Genomic DNA, 15,530 nt, shown 5'->3' on the forward strand with positions numbered 1-15,530 from the left:
GTACTTTGCAACCCAGGACAAGCATTCTCCTCATGTGGTCCTTCCTCCCCACCATGAGCGGTTCGGCAATCAGCAGCACGGATCCAGCTGTTACTGACAGCTGGATCCCTGCTGCATCTACCAGCATCGGTGATAACGACGATGCCGGTGGATTAACCCCTCATATGCCGCGGTCAGCGCTGACCACGGCATATAGGAGGTTTGCGCTGCGGTGGCGGGGACCCAATGGTTGCCATGGCAGCCCTAAGCCATTCCAAGGCCTTGGGGCCTGGCATGTACGGAGGCCTATGAGGCCCAGCCCCCAGGATGGGTCTCATAGGCAAACTATCAGTGTATTAGGGCTCGTTCACACAAATGTGTGCTGCCCGTTTCGTATTGCAGGCTGCATTTGCGGGCACCGTTCCGTGTGCATTCCGCATTACGGATGCGGACCCATTTACTTCAATGGGTCCGCAAATCCAGAGATGCGGAACGGAAGCACGGAACACTACGGAGTGCTTTCTGGGGTTCCGTTCCATGCCTCCGCACCGCAAAAAGATAAAACATGCTCTATCTTTTTGCGGAACGGAGGGATCGCGGACCCATTCAAGTGAATGGGTCCACGATCCCCATGCGGCTGCCCCACGGACGGTGCGCGTTCATTGCGGCAATGTAGCGGTCCACAGCACGGGCTTCACACGTTTGTGTGAACGAGCCCTTACACTGTATAATACACTGATATTCAATGCAGTACAATACAGATGTATTGTGCTGCATTGAAACAGGGATTAGACCCTGTAATGTTGAAGTCCCATAGTGGGACAAAAATAACAAATATTAAAATAAATAAAAGTGTTTTTAACAATCAAAAAATAAAGTTTGAATTAAAAAAAAAAAAAAAACTTTCCCATAAAAAGATAAAATTGTAATTTTTTTTTATAAAAAACAGACATATTAGGTAACACTGCATGCGTAACAACGTGCTCTATAAAAATATCACATGATCCACATGATAAAAACTGTGCTAAAAAAGCAATTTTTTGTCACCTTTCATCACAAAAAGTGTAATACCAAGTGATCAATAAGTAGTATGTACCCTAAATAGTACCAATCAAACCATCATCTCATCCCGCAAAAATTGAGCCCCTACCTTATACAATCCCCCAAAAAATAAAAAAAATATGGCCCTCAGAATTTGGAGACACTAAAACATGATTTTTTTGTTTCAAAAATGCTTCTATTGTGTTCAATGTAAAAAATATTTAAAAAGTAGACATATTAGGTATCGCCGCATCCGTAACAACCTGCTCTATAAAAATACAACATGACCATCTGTAACAACCTGCTCTATAAAAATACCACATGACCTAACCCATCAGGTGAACACCGTAAAAAAAATTAAAAGTGTGTCAAAAAAGCCATGTTTTGTTATCTTACATCACAAAAAGTGTAATACCTAGCGATTAAAAAGTCACACGCACCCTAAAATCATACCAATCAAACCGTCATCTCATCCTGCTAAAAATTTGATACTACCTAAGACAATCGCCCAAAAAATAAAAAAAAACTATGGCTTTCAGAATATGGAGACACTAAAATATGATTTTTATTGTTTCAAAAAATGCTGTTATTGTGTAAAACTTAAATAAATAAAAAGTATACATATTAGGTATTGCCGCGCCAGTAAGAACCTGCTGTATAAAAATATCACATGAACTAAACCCTCAGATGAACACCATAAAAAAAAAGTGTGTCAAAAAAGCCATGTTTTGTTATCTTACATGAAAAAAAGTGTAATACCAAGTGATCAAAACGTCATATGCACCCTAAAATAGTACCAATCAAACTGTCATCTCATACCGAAAAAAATGATGGCTTTCAGAATGTGGAGACACTAAAAAAAGAGCAACCAAAAATCATATGTACCCTAAAATAGTACCAACAAAACTGCCACCTTATCCTGTATTTTCCAATATGGGGCCACTTTTTTGAAGTTTCTATTCTAGGGGTGCATCAGGGGCAGCTTAAAATTATCCCAGTGAAATCTACCTTCTAAAAACCATACTGCGTTCCTTTTCTTCTGTGCCCTGCCGTGTGCCCTTAAATTAGTTTACGACCACATGTGGGGTGTTTATGTAAACCGCAGAATCAAGGTAATAAATATTACGTTTTGTTTGGCTGTTAACCCTCGATGTGTTAAAGAAAAAAATGGATTAAAATCGAAAATCTGCCAAAAAAGTTAAATTTTGAAATTTCATCTTCATTTTCCTTTAATTCTTGTGGAACACCTAAAGGGAAAGGTTAGGGACAGGTTAGGTTAGGCAGGGATATTTAGGGAAAGTTTAGGGGGAAAAAAAAAAAGTTTGATTGTTGCATCACCCTAATCGGGTGTCTGGGGTCCACAGCACAGCTGTGTGACCCAAGACCCCCCAGGGGTGCTGCAGCTTGCTCCCCTGCACCCCTCCCCCTCACACACACATTCTTTGGGGCGCAAGCAGTTTTTTTTTTTTCCCCTGAGTACGCTGACTGTGGCCGGCATTCTTAGCGTCCGGCCACTGTTAGCGCATCGCACACTCCACCGCTGATCAGCTTTGGACGGCTGATCAGCGAGTTTGAATCTTCTTTTTTTTTTCAAATTTTTGGGACTTTTTTTTAAATTTAGTATTTTAATTTTTATGTGAGTTTTAGGGATAAGTACGCGAACACCAGTGCTCCCAGACACACGCACACTAAATAAAGATTTCCACACATGCACACACACTCCCTTATGGCCCGCCGGATGTTCTTGGCCGAGAAGGGAAACGCCCAGCTTGCCTCCGACTCCGAGAGCCCCAGTGAGGACGAGGATGACCCCACTTTCCTTTTGTCATCCGCGTCCTCCTCCTCATCTAGCGATGATGATGAGCCCCCAGGTGGAGCAAGGAGACCGCCATGCCAGGCACCCTGTGGCCCACACTAGTACGAGCAGCTCTGGGGCTCGTACTAGTTTTCCGGCCCACCAGTTAAGTCCACCGGAGCCCCCTACTGGTGAACTTGCATGGTATACCCCAGAGCATTTTGAGCCTGTGATTCCTGATTTTGTTGGCCAACCAGGAATCCAGATTCCCACAGTGGGCTTCACTGAATATGACTATTTTAGTCTTTTTTTCAGTGACCACTTTGTGAATCTGATGGTGGAGCAAACGAACGTGTTCGCCCAACAGTTCATTGCTCAACACCCGGGCTCCTTTTTTGCTAGGGATGGTGGCTGGACTCCGGTCAGTGCAGCCGAGATGAGGACTTTTGGGACCTCGTGCTGCACATGGGCCTAGTCAAAAAACCCAGTGTCAGGCATTACTGGAGTGGGGACGTTCCTCTACCAGACCTTACTTTACAGTACGGCGATGACACGTACCTGCTTTGAGGCCATCCGGAAATGCCTGCATTATGCAGATAATGACCGCCTGTACAAAATCAGGCCGGTCATCGATCACTTTGGGGCCAAATTTTTGGAGGCCTATGTACCTGGAAGGCAGGTCACGGTTGATGAGTCTCTCATTGCTTTCAAGGGGAAACTCATTTTCCCCCAGTATGCTCCCTCTAAGTGGGCGAGGTATGGTGTGAAGCTGTACAAACTTTGTGAGAGTACCTCAGGGTACACTTACAAGTTTCGTGTGTACGAGGGGCGAGATTCCCGTATTCAACCCCCAGAATGTCCCCCCACTCTGGGTGTTAGCAGGAAACTTGTGTGGGACCTTATGCACCCACTGCTAGATAAGGGTTACCACCTGTACGTGGATAACTTTTATACTAGTATCCCCTTGTTCCAGTCCCTCGCCGCCAGATCCACGTCCGCTTGTGGGACCGTGCAGAAAAATCAACGCGGCCTCCTATCCCCAGGGGTGAGACCCGTGCCCTTACCACTGGAAACCTGTTGCTGGTCAGATATAAGAACAAGAGGGATGTCCTTGTACTGTCCACAATTCACGGTAACGGCATCACCCCTGTCCCTGTGCGAGGTACCACGGCAACGGTCCTCAAGCCCGATTGTATCGTCGACTACAATCGGTATATGGGAGGAGTTAATCTATCTGATCAAGTCCTCAAGCCATATAACGCCATGCGCAAAACCCGGGCATGGTACAAAAAAGTTGTGGTCTACTTGGTACAGGTTGCCTTGTACAACTCTTTTGTGCTGTCCCGGAGCGCTGGCAACACAGGGAATTTCCTCCAGTTCTATGAGGCAGTCCTCAAGGCCCTGATCTTTTCTGACCAGGAAAGAGCAGGCCGGAGTACCTCGGGAACTGGAGGATCGTCCCTGGCCAACACTTTCTAGGTGTGGTCCCCCATACTGGAAAGAAGGGACGGACCCAAAAAAGGTGTAGAGTGTGTCACAAGAGGGGGATACAAGGGGGATACAAAAGGACACCACCACTCAGTGTGACACGTACCCCATTAGGGCCTCTGCATTATTGGTTGCTTCAGGGAGTACCACACTTCCATGGAGTACTAAATTTAAAATCCCCTTCCCCAATTTTAATTCTATTTAGACACTGACAATCGGAAAAAAACTATGGTTCTCAGACTTGAAACACTAAAACAAAAAATTTTTTCCCCCAAAAATATTTTGTAAAACTAAAATAAATAAAAAATATAGACATATTAGGTATACCCCATGACCTAACCCCTCAGATGAACACGGTCAAAAGAATAAAATAAAAACGGTGCATAAAGAGGTATTTTTTTGTCACCTTACATCACAAAAAGTGTAATAGCAAGCGATCAAAAAGTCATATGCCCCCCAAAATAGTGCCAATAAAACCGTCCTCTCATCCCGCAAAAAATGAGCCCCTTCCTAAGATAATCAGCTAAAAACAAAAAAAAAAAATTGACTCTTAGACTATGGAGATACTAAAATGTTTTTTTTTGGTTTATAAAAGGATAATATAGTGTAAAACCTAAATAACTTAAAAAAAAGTAGACATATTAGGTATCGCCACGTCCGGAAGAATCTGCTCTATAAAAATACCCCATGACCTAACCCCTCAGATGACCACGTTTAAAAAAATATAATAAAAACTGTGCCAAAATAGCTATTTTGGGCACATTTTACATTTTAATCCGTTTTTTTCTAGTAACAAAGCAAGAGTTAACAGCAAAACAAAACTTAATATTTATTGCCCTGATTCTGCAGTTTACAGAAACACCCCATATGTGGTCGTAAACTGCTGTATGACCAAACGGCAGGGCGCAGAAGGAAAGGAACACCGTATGGTTTCTGGAAGGCAGATTTTGATAGCCTTTTTTTTGGCACCATGTTCCATTTGAAGCCCCCCTGATGCACCCCTAGAGTAGAAACTTCATAAAAGTTACTCCATCTAAGAAACTACACCCCTCAAGGAATTCAAAACTGATTTTACAAACTGTATTAACCCTTTAGGTGTTCCTCAACAGTTTATGGCAAATGGAGATGAAATTTCAGAATTTCTATTTTTGGTAACCTTGCCTCACAAAAATGTAATATAGAGCAACCAAAAATCATATGTACCCTAAAAATAGTCCCAACAAAACTGCCACCTTATCCCGTAGTTTCCAAAATGTGGTAACTTTTATGGAGTTTCTACTCTAGGGGTGCATCAGGGGGGCTTCAAATGGGACATGGTGTAAATAAACCAGTCCAGCAAAATCTGCCTTCCAAAAACTACACGGAGCACCTTTCCCTCTACGCCCTGCGGTGTGCCCGTACAGTAGTTTACGGCCACATATGGGGTGTTTTAGCAAACTACAGAATCAGGGCAATAAATATTGAGTTTTGTTTGGCTGTTAACCCTTGCTTTGTTACTGGAAAAAATGGATTAAAATGGAAAATTGCCAAAAAATCTAAATTCAGAAATTTAATCTCCATTTGCTATTAACTCTTGTGGAACACCTAAAGGGTTCAAGACAATGGTAAAATCAGTTTTGAATACCTCGAGGGGTGTAGTTTCTAGAATGGGGTCATTTTTGGGTGGTTTCTATTATGTAAGCCTCACAAAATGACTTCAGACCTGAACTGGTCCTTAAAAAGTGGGTTTTTGAAAATTTCTGAAAAATTTCAAGATTTGCTTTTAAATTTCTAAGCCTTGTAACGTCCCTAAAAAATAAAATATCATTCCCAAAATGATCCAAACATGAAGTAGACATATGGGGAATGTAAAGTAATAACTTTTTTTAGAGGTATTACTATGTATTATAGAAGTAGAGAAATTGAAACTTGGAAATTTTGCTAATTTTTCAAAATTTTTGGTAAATTTTGTATTTTTATATAAATAAAAGCAAATTTTTTTTACTCCATTTTACCACTGTCATAAAGTACAACATGTGAGGCAAAAAAAACAATCTCAGAATGGTCTGGATAAGTAAAAGTGTTTTAAAGTTATTCACACATAAAGTGACACATGTCAGATTTGCAAAAAATAACCTGGTCCTTAAGGTGAAATATGGCCGTGTCCTTAAGGGGTTAAAAAGTAGGTTTTGGAAATTTTCTGAAACATTTCAAGATTTACTTCTAAACTTCTAAGCCTTCTAACGTCCCCAAAAAATAAAATGGCATTCCCAAAATGATCCGAACATGTAGTAGACATATGGGGAATGTAAAGTAATAACTATTTTAGGAGGTATTACTATCTGTTTTAAAAGCAGAGAAATTGAAATTTAGAAAGTTGCTAATTTTTCCAAATTTTGGGTAAATTTGGTATTTTGTTATAAACAAAAATGAAATATTTTGACTCAAATTTACCACTGTCATGAAGTACAATATGTGACGAGAAAACAATCTCAGAACGGCCTGGATAAGTCAAAGTGTTCCAAAGTTATTGCCACATAAAGTGACACATGTCAGATTTGCAAAATTAGGCCTGGTCAGGGCCGATCCTACACGGGGTGCAGTGGGTGCCCCGCACCCCAGCGCTGTCACCCGAAAAGCGCCGGGACTTTTTTTTTTTTGACTTTTTTTTAATTTTATTTTATAATGCCCGCAGTGGCGTAGCTATAGGGGTCGCAGCGGTCGCAATTGCGACCGGGCCCCTGAGTCAGGGGGGCCCACAGGGCCCCCTCAAGCCAGGAGAACGCAGCTGCAGCTGAATAACTAAGATACGATTTACAGGGGGCGGAGCGGAGGCCGAGAGGAGAGGCCCTGTGTGACGCGCACTGTGCAGGGCAGCTGGGCAGGCGAAGTGAGGAGGAGGGGCCGGGGGAGCGGCTTCAATTGAGGTGCGACGCAGGACTTAGTCACGTACCTCACTGTGACCTCCTGCGTCGGATCTCGCGAGATGACGCGGCGCGGGAAGGCACAGTGAGTGAGGCATGATGACCGCCTGTACCAGGATGCCACAAGCTGTGAAGGAGAGAGAGGTAAGTATTAATTATTATTTTTTTTTTATGTACCCTACGTTCTACCCTTATTGCAGAGGCACTGGGGGCACGAGAGGAGGACCACTGACAGTACTCAGTCAGTGGACATCATAGTATTAATAAGAGTGGAGACTGGAGAGACTACCATTATATTAATAATAAAGAGGGGGCTATTATATTAACAACGAGGGGGACATTATATTATTAATAAAGAGGGGGTCATTACATTAATAACAAAGAGGGGGCCATTATATTAATAAAGAGGGGGTCAGTACATTAATAACAAAGAGGGGGTCATTATATTAATAAAGAGGGGGCCATTATATTAATAACAAAGAGGGGGCCAATACATTATTATTATTATAATGGCCCCCTATTTATTATTAATATAATGTCCCCCTCTTTATTATTAATATAATGGCCCCCTCTTTATTATTAACCGCCTCACGTCCGCCCATAGGATATAAACGTCCTATGGGTGGACGTCTATTTCTGACAGCACGTTTTAAAACGTCCTGTCAGAAATAGCAGCTGCACGCTAATCGTGCAGCTGCTGATCGGGTTGCCCGCTGTCAGTGACAGCAGGGCAACCCTAAGACAAGGCAGGGACAGTTCCCAGGTGTCCCTGCCTTTACGATCGCTGCAGACACAGCGCTCACCGAGCGCTGTGTCTGCAGAGCAGGAAGCGCTGTGCGCTTCCTGTTCCGGCCCGGCGGTCATGTGACCGCCGTGACCGGAGAGTGCAGGGGCTGTGTGAGGTCTCTCAGAGACCTCGATCAGCCCTGCTGTGAGGCTGTACAGTGCTGGATTGCTGCTGTACAGCCTCTATAGGGGTGCATTTGTCCTGTAACTGGGGCTACCATGTCAGCCCCAGTTACAGGAGAAATCAACTGTGAAAAAAAAAAGAAAAAGTGAAGTAAATGTCCCCCAGAGGTCTTGTATGACCTTATGGGGGACGAAAAGTGTAAAAAAAAATAAAAAAAATAAAGGGTTGAAAAAATAAAATAAAATAAAGTTTCACATGTAAAAAAAAAAAAAGTTCCCAAGTTAGGAATAAAAAAAAAAAAATTAAAATAGAAAAAATAAAGTAAAATAGACATATTTAGTATTGCCGCGTCCGTAAAAATCAGCTCTATAAAAATATCACATGACCTAACCCCTCGGATGAACACCGTAAAAAATAAATAAAAAAAACTGTGTCAAAACAAGCAATTTTTGTCACCTTGCATCACAAAAGGTGCAACACCAAGTGATCAAAAACGCGTATGTCCCACAAAATGGTACCAATAAAACCGTCACCTCATCCCGCAAAAAATGAGCCCCTACATAAGAAAATCTCTCAAAAAATAAAAAAACTATAGCTCTTAGAACATGGAGACACTAAAACATAATTTTTTTGGTTTCAAAAATGCTATTATTGTGTTAAAGTGAAACAAATAAAAAAAAGTATACATATTAGGTATTGCCGCGTCCGTAAAAACCAGCTCTATAAAAATATCACATGACCTAACCCCTCGGGTGAACACCGTAAAAAAAAAAAAAAAAAAAACTGTGTCAAAACAAGCAATTTTTGTCACCTTGCATCACAAAAGGTGCAACACCAAGTGATCAAAAACGCGTATGTCCCACAAAATGGTACCAATAAAACCGTCACCTCATCCCGCAAAAAATGAGCCCCTACATAAGAAAATCTCTCAAAAAATAAAAAAACTATAGCTCTCAGAACATGGACACATTAAAACATAATTTTTTGGTTTCAAAAATGCTATTATTGTGTAAAACTTTAATAAATGAGAAAAAGTATACATATTAGGTATCGCTACGTCCGTAACAATCTGCTCTATAAAAATGTCACTTGACTGAACCCCTAAGGTGAACGCTGTAAAAATAAATAAATAGAAACTGTGCTAAAACAACCAATTTTTTGGTCACCTTGCCCCATAAAGTGTTATATTGAATGATCAAAAAATCATATGTACCCAAAAATAGTACTAATAAAACTGGCACCTTATCCCCTAGTTTCCAAAATGGGGTCACTTCTTGGGAGTTTCTACTGTAAGGGTGCATCAGGGGGCTTCAAATGGGACATGGCATCTAAAAACCATGTGGAGTTCCTTTCCTTCTGCGCCCTGCCGTGTGCCCATACAGCAGTTTACGACCACATGTGGGGTGTTTCTGTAAACCGCAGAATCTGGGTAATAAATATTGAGTTTTGTTTGGCTGTTAACCATCGATGTGTTAGAGAAAAAAATTGATTAAAATGGAAAATCTGCCAAAAAAGTGAAATTTAAAAATTTGATCTCCATTTTCCTTTAATTCTTGTGGAACGCCTAAAGGGTTAACAAAGTTTGTAAAATCGGTTTTGAATACCTTGAGGGGTGTAGTTTCTACAATGGGGTCATTTATGGGGGTATCCACTATGTAGGCCCCACAAAGTGACTTCAGACCTGAACTGGTCCTTATAAAGTGGGTTTTGGCAATTTTCTTAAAAATTTGAAGAATTGCTTCTAAACTTCTAAGCCTTCTAACGTCCTAAAAAAATAAAATGACATTTCCAAAATGATGCCAACATAAAGTAGACATATGGGGAATGTTAAATAATAAATATTTTATGAGGTATCACTTTCTGTTTTAAAAGCAGAGAAATTGAAATTTAGAAAATTGCGATTTTTTTTACATTTTTGGGTAAATTTGGGATTTTTTCATAAATAAAGCTGAAATATTTTGACTCAAATTTATGACTATCATGAAGTACAATGTGTCACGAGAAAACAATCTCTGAATGACTTGGATAAATAAAGGCGTTCCAAAGTTATTACCACATAAAGTGAGATATGTCCGTTTTGCAAAATTTGGCCTGGTCAGGAAGGGGGCAAAGGGCCCAGATGGGAAGTGGTTAATGTAATGCCCCCTCTTTATTATTAATGTAATGGCCCCCTCTTTATTATTAATGTAATGGCCCCCTCTTTATTATTAATGTAATGGCCCCCTCTTTATTATTAATGTAATGGCCCCCTCTTTGTTATTAAAGAGGGGCCATTATATTAATAATAAAGAGGGGGCCATTACATTAATGATGAAGAGGGGGCCATTATAATATACAGGGGGAATAATATTATGAGGAATGGGGGACTACCTGTCTGGCTCTAGCACAGTATTGGGGGGCAGCAGGATGAGTTGTTGAGACACCAGGAAGGAGAGGATGAGAGTAAAGTGAGGAACCTAAAAAATAATCTGTGAAACTCTGCAGAGACGAGAAGCGGCTGAAAGAAGGTGTCATGGCGGTCTTATCTCTGAATGAAGACGTCGAGGAAAGTCTACATCACAGGAGACGTCACTGGATGTAACAGGTATGGTGCGGCATTCTCCTGTAATAATATTACCCATGCACATATCTGTTTCTCGGTAGGGTAAGGGGTATATAGAATTTGACCCACACTGCCGCATCCGGCCCCAGACTTCAGGTAACACTGTGTTCTGAATTCTGGTGCCTAACTAAGGGGTATCAGGGGACATTATTATACAGGGGTAATATAACTTATATTACCCCTGTATAGTGTACCCTGATACCCCTTAGTTATATTACCCCCTGTATAATTTACCTGATACCCCTCAGTTATATTACCCCTGTATAATGTCCCCCATAACAGTGTGTGTTATCCACAGATCTCCCATAACAATGTGTCATCCACAGATCCCCCAAATTATTTTAAAAACCTGCTGTTTCTCTAGATGACCTTATGTTTATGGTAGTGGTAATAGAGTCTCAATGGTCTATAAAAGCAGCTACACTATTTTTACAGACCTTTGAGACTCTATTAACACTACTATTAACTATTAACATAAGGTCATCTAGACTAGAAAAAGCAGGTTTTTAAAATTCTTATTTTTCCCATTTAGGTGTTAGAGCAATCTAATTAAAGTTATGTTTTAACACCTAAAGAGAAAGAAAAAATAAATAAAAACCTACGGTTTCTCTAGATGACCTTATGTTGATAGTAGTGTTAATAGAGCTTCAATGCTTTGTAAAAATAGTGTAGCTGCTTTTATAGACCCTTGAGACTCTATTACCACTACATTGTAAAGGGGAGGAGTTAGTAAGATAACCACGCCCATGTGGGGGCGCCAGAAATATTTCTGCACCCAGGCGCCTGTGACCCTAGGATCGGCCCTGGGCCTGGTCCTTAAAGGGGTTGTCTGGGTTCAGAGCTGAACCCGGACATACCCTTATTTTGACCCAGGCAGCCCCCCTGATGTTAGCATCGGACCATCTCAAGCTCCGATGCGCTCCCTTGTTTATCATAACACACTGCCAGATGGAAGCTTCCACCCGGCAGTGTGTTCGGTGACATCACCGGCTCTGATGGGTGGGCTTTAGCGCTGCCCTAGCCGTTTTACTGGCTAGGGCAGCGCTAAATCCCGCCTATCAGTACCAATGATTCCTGGCAGCCCCATGGAGAGCCCGGTACGTCACCGGATCTCCAAAAAATGCCTTTGCCCTGCGCGATTTAGCGCACAGCAAAGGAGAGCATCGGAGCATGAACTGCTCTAATGCTCCTGTCAGGGGGGCTGCCTGGGTGAAAATGGAGGTATGTCCGGGTTCAGCTCTGAACCTGGACAACCCCTTTAAGGTGAAAAATGGCAGGGTCCTGAAGGAGTTACTAAGCCCCTGGGTTGCTTTGGCTTTATGTTTTGGGTCATTGTCCATCTGTATTATGAAACGCCGACCATACAGTTTGGCTGGGTTTGAGCACACAGTATGTCTCTGAAGACCCCAGAATTCATCCGGCCTCTTCTGTCCTGTGTCCCATCATCAATAAACACTAGGGACCCTGTGCCACTGGCAGCCATGCATGCCCAAGCCATCACACTGCCTCTATCTCCAGCTGGCAGCTCAGGGGGCGTGTCCTATACAGCAGGTGGCGCTATACAGATACATTTCATTGGAGAACTCAGGAGCTATAACATGTAATTAGAAAAGTATTCAGAGCTAGGTGCTGGGTTGAAAAGCGCAGAATATTATTTGTGGGCAGTGTAATATCGCATACACGTTTAATAGGTAAACAGGTGAGCAGCGCCCCGTGCAGGGAGCGGCGTTGTCAGCAAGCAGCCGGTGCAGTGTGTCAGGCGCTGGCGACAGAGGAAGAGGAGGAGGGTGAGGAGGAAGCACACACACTCTCTGCTCTCACTAGGAGGAGGAGTCGGAGCAGCAGCTGCAGCGGCGGCGGCCTGAGCGATAGGATGTCCCGACATGAAGGTGAGAGCCGAGAGGAGGACACCGGCGAGGACCCGGTCTCCACGCCCGTCACCCGCCTGTAGGCACCCGCCGGCGCTCGCCCACCTGGGGCCTTGCTACATGGACACACACCGGGTAGACCCTGCTCTGCGCCCCAGGCCTGGGCCTCCTCCCCTCAGTTCAGCCGGCTCCTGTCTCCACGTCCGGGTGGCCTTGTAGTCGCGACATGTCGCCACGTTCCGTCCCCTTCAGTCCATAGCTGTCACCTTGTCACGGGCCCACCTCGCCCGGAGTCTGCTCGGGAGCTGCCCGGGGCCTTCTACACTGGCAGGCCCAGGCTTGAGGCCCGGCACCGGGGAGCGGTGGCCCCTGTGTGCTGTACACACGTGTGCTGCCTGGCTCCCCCGCATACATGCTCGTGCAGACATGCGTGTGCCGTCAGGTGGCTGCCCGGTGGGGTGACTGGCGGCTGCGGACAAGAGGGAGAGGCCCGGGAGGAGGGATTGCACTGTCATCCGAGGGAGGAGGGGAGCCATGTACACACCGGCACGGGATCCGCACATCCATGTGCTGTGACTCCTCCATGTTACCTGTCACCTATTAGCACTGTCATAGCATTCAAGCTGGGAGAGGTTATACAATGCATGCAGGAGCAGCGACCAATCACATTGCAGCTCTCATTCGTCTGAGGGCAGTTTGAAAAGTGAAAACAGTCACCTGATTGGTGGATACTGGCTTTCAGGCTGGCCTTACGTGTAACCTGTTAGTACATGGATGTGTTGTTTAAAAATGTTACTAAGGACCTACCGTGTGTTACCGGACACACACTGCCCCGGTAAAGTGTGAGCGAGGCCTCAAATCGGGGCGTAGATCAGGGTGGACAGAATGCTGTAGGCTGCAGAGGCCATTGTGGATTGTTTAGTGTCACATAAGCCACTGTCATGGACATTGCTAGGAAACGCCTACAACCACCACCTAACTTGTCTCTACTGTAGTCACACGCTTTGTGGCTGTTCAGTGTAGTATTGGGGGGAGCGAATGTTTAATCTGGATCGGAACGGGTCGAGTTTTTCCTCCCCATTGTGTTCTATGGCTTGGTGTGTAAGGTGATATTCGGATAGCCTGGTGTGTATGGTGACATGCTCATACCCGGTTGGTACCCTGGTGTATAAGGTGACATGCTCATACCCGGTTGGTACCCTGGTGTATAAGGTGACATGCTCATACCCGGTTGGTACCCTGGTGTATAAGGTGACATGCTCATACCCGGTTGGTACCCTGGTGTATAAGGTGACATGCTCATACCCGGTTGGTACCCTGGTGTATAAGGTGACATGCTCATACCCGGTTGGTACCCTGGTGTATAAGGTGACATGCTCATACCCGGTTGGTACCCTGGTGTATAAGGTGACATGCTCATACCCGGTTGGTACCCTGGTGTATAAGGTGACATGCTCATACCCGGTTGGTACCCTGGTGTATAAGGTGACATGCTCATACCCGGTTGGTACCCTGGTGTATAAGGTGACATGCTCATACCCGGTTGGTACCCTGGTGTATAAGGTGACATGCTCATACCCGGTTGGTACCCTGGTGTATAAGGTGACATGCTCATACCCGGTTGGTACCCTGGTGTATAAGGTGACATGCTCATACCCGGTTGGTACCCTGGGGTATAAGGTGACATGCTCATACCCGGTTGGTACCCTGGGGTATAAGGTGACATGCTCATACCCGGTTGGTACCCTGGGGTATAAGGTGACATTTGCATACCCGGTTGGTACCCTGGGGTATAAGGTGACATGCGCACACATGGTTGGTATTAGTTGTTTTACTTGTGGACAGTATAGTCTACAACCTTGTAAATGCACGTGTTTTTGGTTTTAGTCATACTTTTCCTTCATGGTTTTTCCTAATGAATCTGTAGTATGTGCTTTCTGATATGATCTGTTTGGCAGGTAGTTCCTGCGTGGTGACTGAGCGCCATTGCCAAGCGCAGTGCCTTGGTGACAGAAGCCAACAGTATCTGGTAAAATGCCACTGACCACTTCATCCCCTTCGTTCTTGTGATCGATGGAGATGCTGACAGACCCCCACGGATGCCACCAGTGTTGCTATATACCTGCTGTGCACCATCTGTGTTAGCAGAGAATCTGACGCCAGTTTTAGGTTGTCCTATCTGATGAAAACATTTTGTTTTTTCTTGAACTGGCCCAATCGTTGTGGTAAAATCTGTGCTGAGCAGCTCCAGTGTAAGCCAAGCGGTAGAGTTCACTCAGTACTAGGGCTTGGCGACATCAAAAATATTCCCACGATAACGATATTAAGAAATTTATCGTGATAACGATATATATTGCGATAAATGCCGATTTAGAAAAAAAACACTCAAAACATGTACTCATGTTTCCTTGTTGCCCCATACATTATAATGTCTCCTTGATGCCCCCATGCAGTAATATTTCTTAGTTGCCCACCAAGAACGGGGTCACAGTTCCCCCCTCAAATCTGATGGAGCGGCCGTGCCCCCTGCTGCTCCATTCAGTCAAATAAAACATTGGGGGTCATTTACTAAAGACTGGCGCTTCCCATATGGGTCTTAGTCCCTACACACTACAGCCATAGTACCGCAGCCCCCAGGGTTCAGCGACTGTTCTCAGCCCCGGCCTCTCTGTGCAGCAGCCCCCAGGGTTCAGCGACTGTTCTCAGCCCCGGCCTCTCTGTGCAGCAGCCCCCAGGGTGCAGCGACTGTTCTCAGCCCTGGCCTCTCTGTGCAGCAGCCCCCAGGGTGCAGCGACTGTTCTCAGCCCCGGCCTCTCTGTGCAGCAGCCCCCAGGGTGCAGCGACTGTTCTCAGCCCCGGCCTCTCTGTGCAGCAGCCCCCAGGGTGCAGCGACTGTTCTCAGCCCCGGCCTCTCTGTGCAGCAGCCCCCAGGGTGCAGCGACTG

General features: G+C 44.4%; 1 protein-coding gene across 1 annotated transcript in view; it reads left to right on the plus strand.

Moving 5' to 3' along the window:
- Positions 1-12,468: 12,468 nt before the first annotated feature.
- The window catches only part of KCMF1 (potassium channel modulatory factor 1), a 61,036-nt gene continuing 57,974 nt past the window's right edge, over positions 12,469-15,530 (plus strand). The window contains exon 1 of the mRNA XM_040417917.1: positions 12,469-12,607. Coding sequence (XP_040273851.1) covers positions 12,592-12,607 — 16 coding nt within the window. The 5' untranslated portion in view covers positions 12,469-12,591. The remainder of the gene's footprint in view (positions 12,608-15,530) is intronic.

The sequence above is a fragment of the Bufo bufo genome, chromosome 2, assembly GCF_905171765.1.
Source record: "Bufo bufo chromosome 2, aBufBuf1.1, whole genome shotgun sequence".
In the NCBI taxonomy this organism is placed as follows: Eukaryota; Metazoa; Chordata; class Amphibia; order Anura; family Bufonidae; genus Bufo; species Bufo bufo.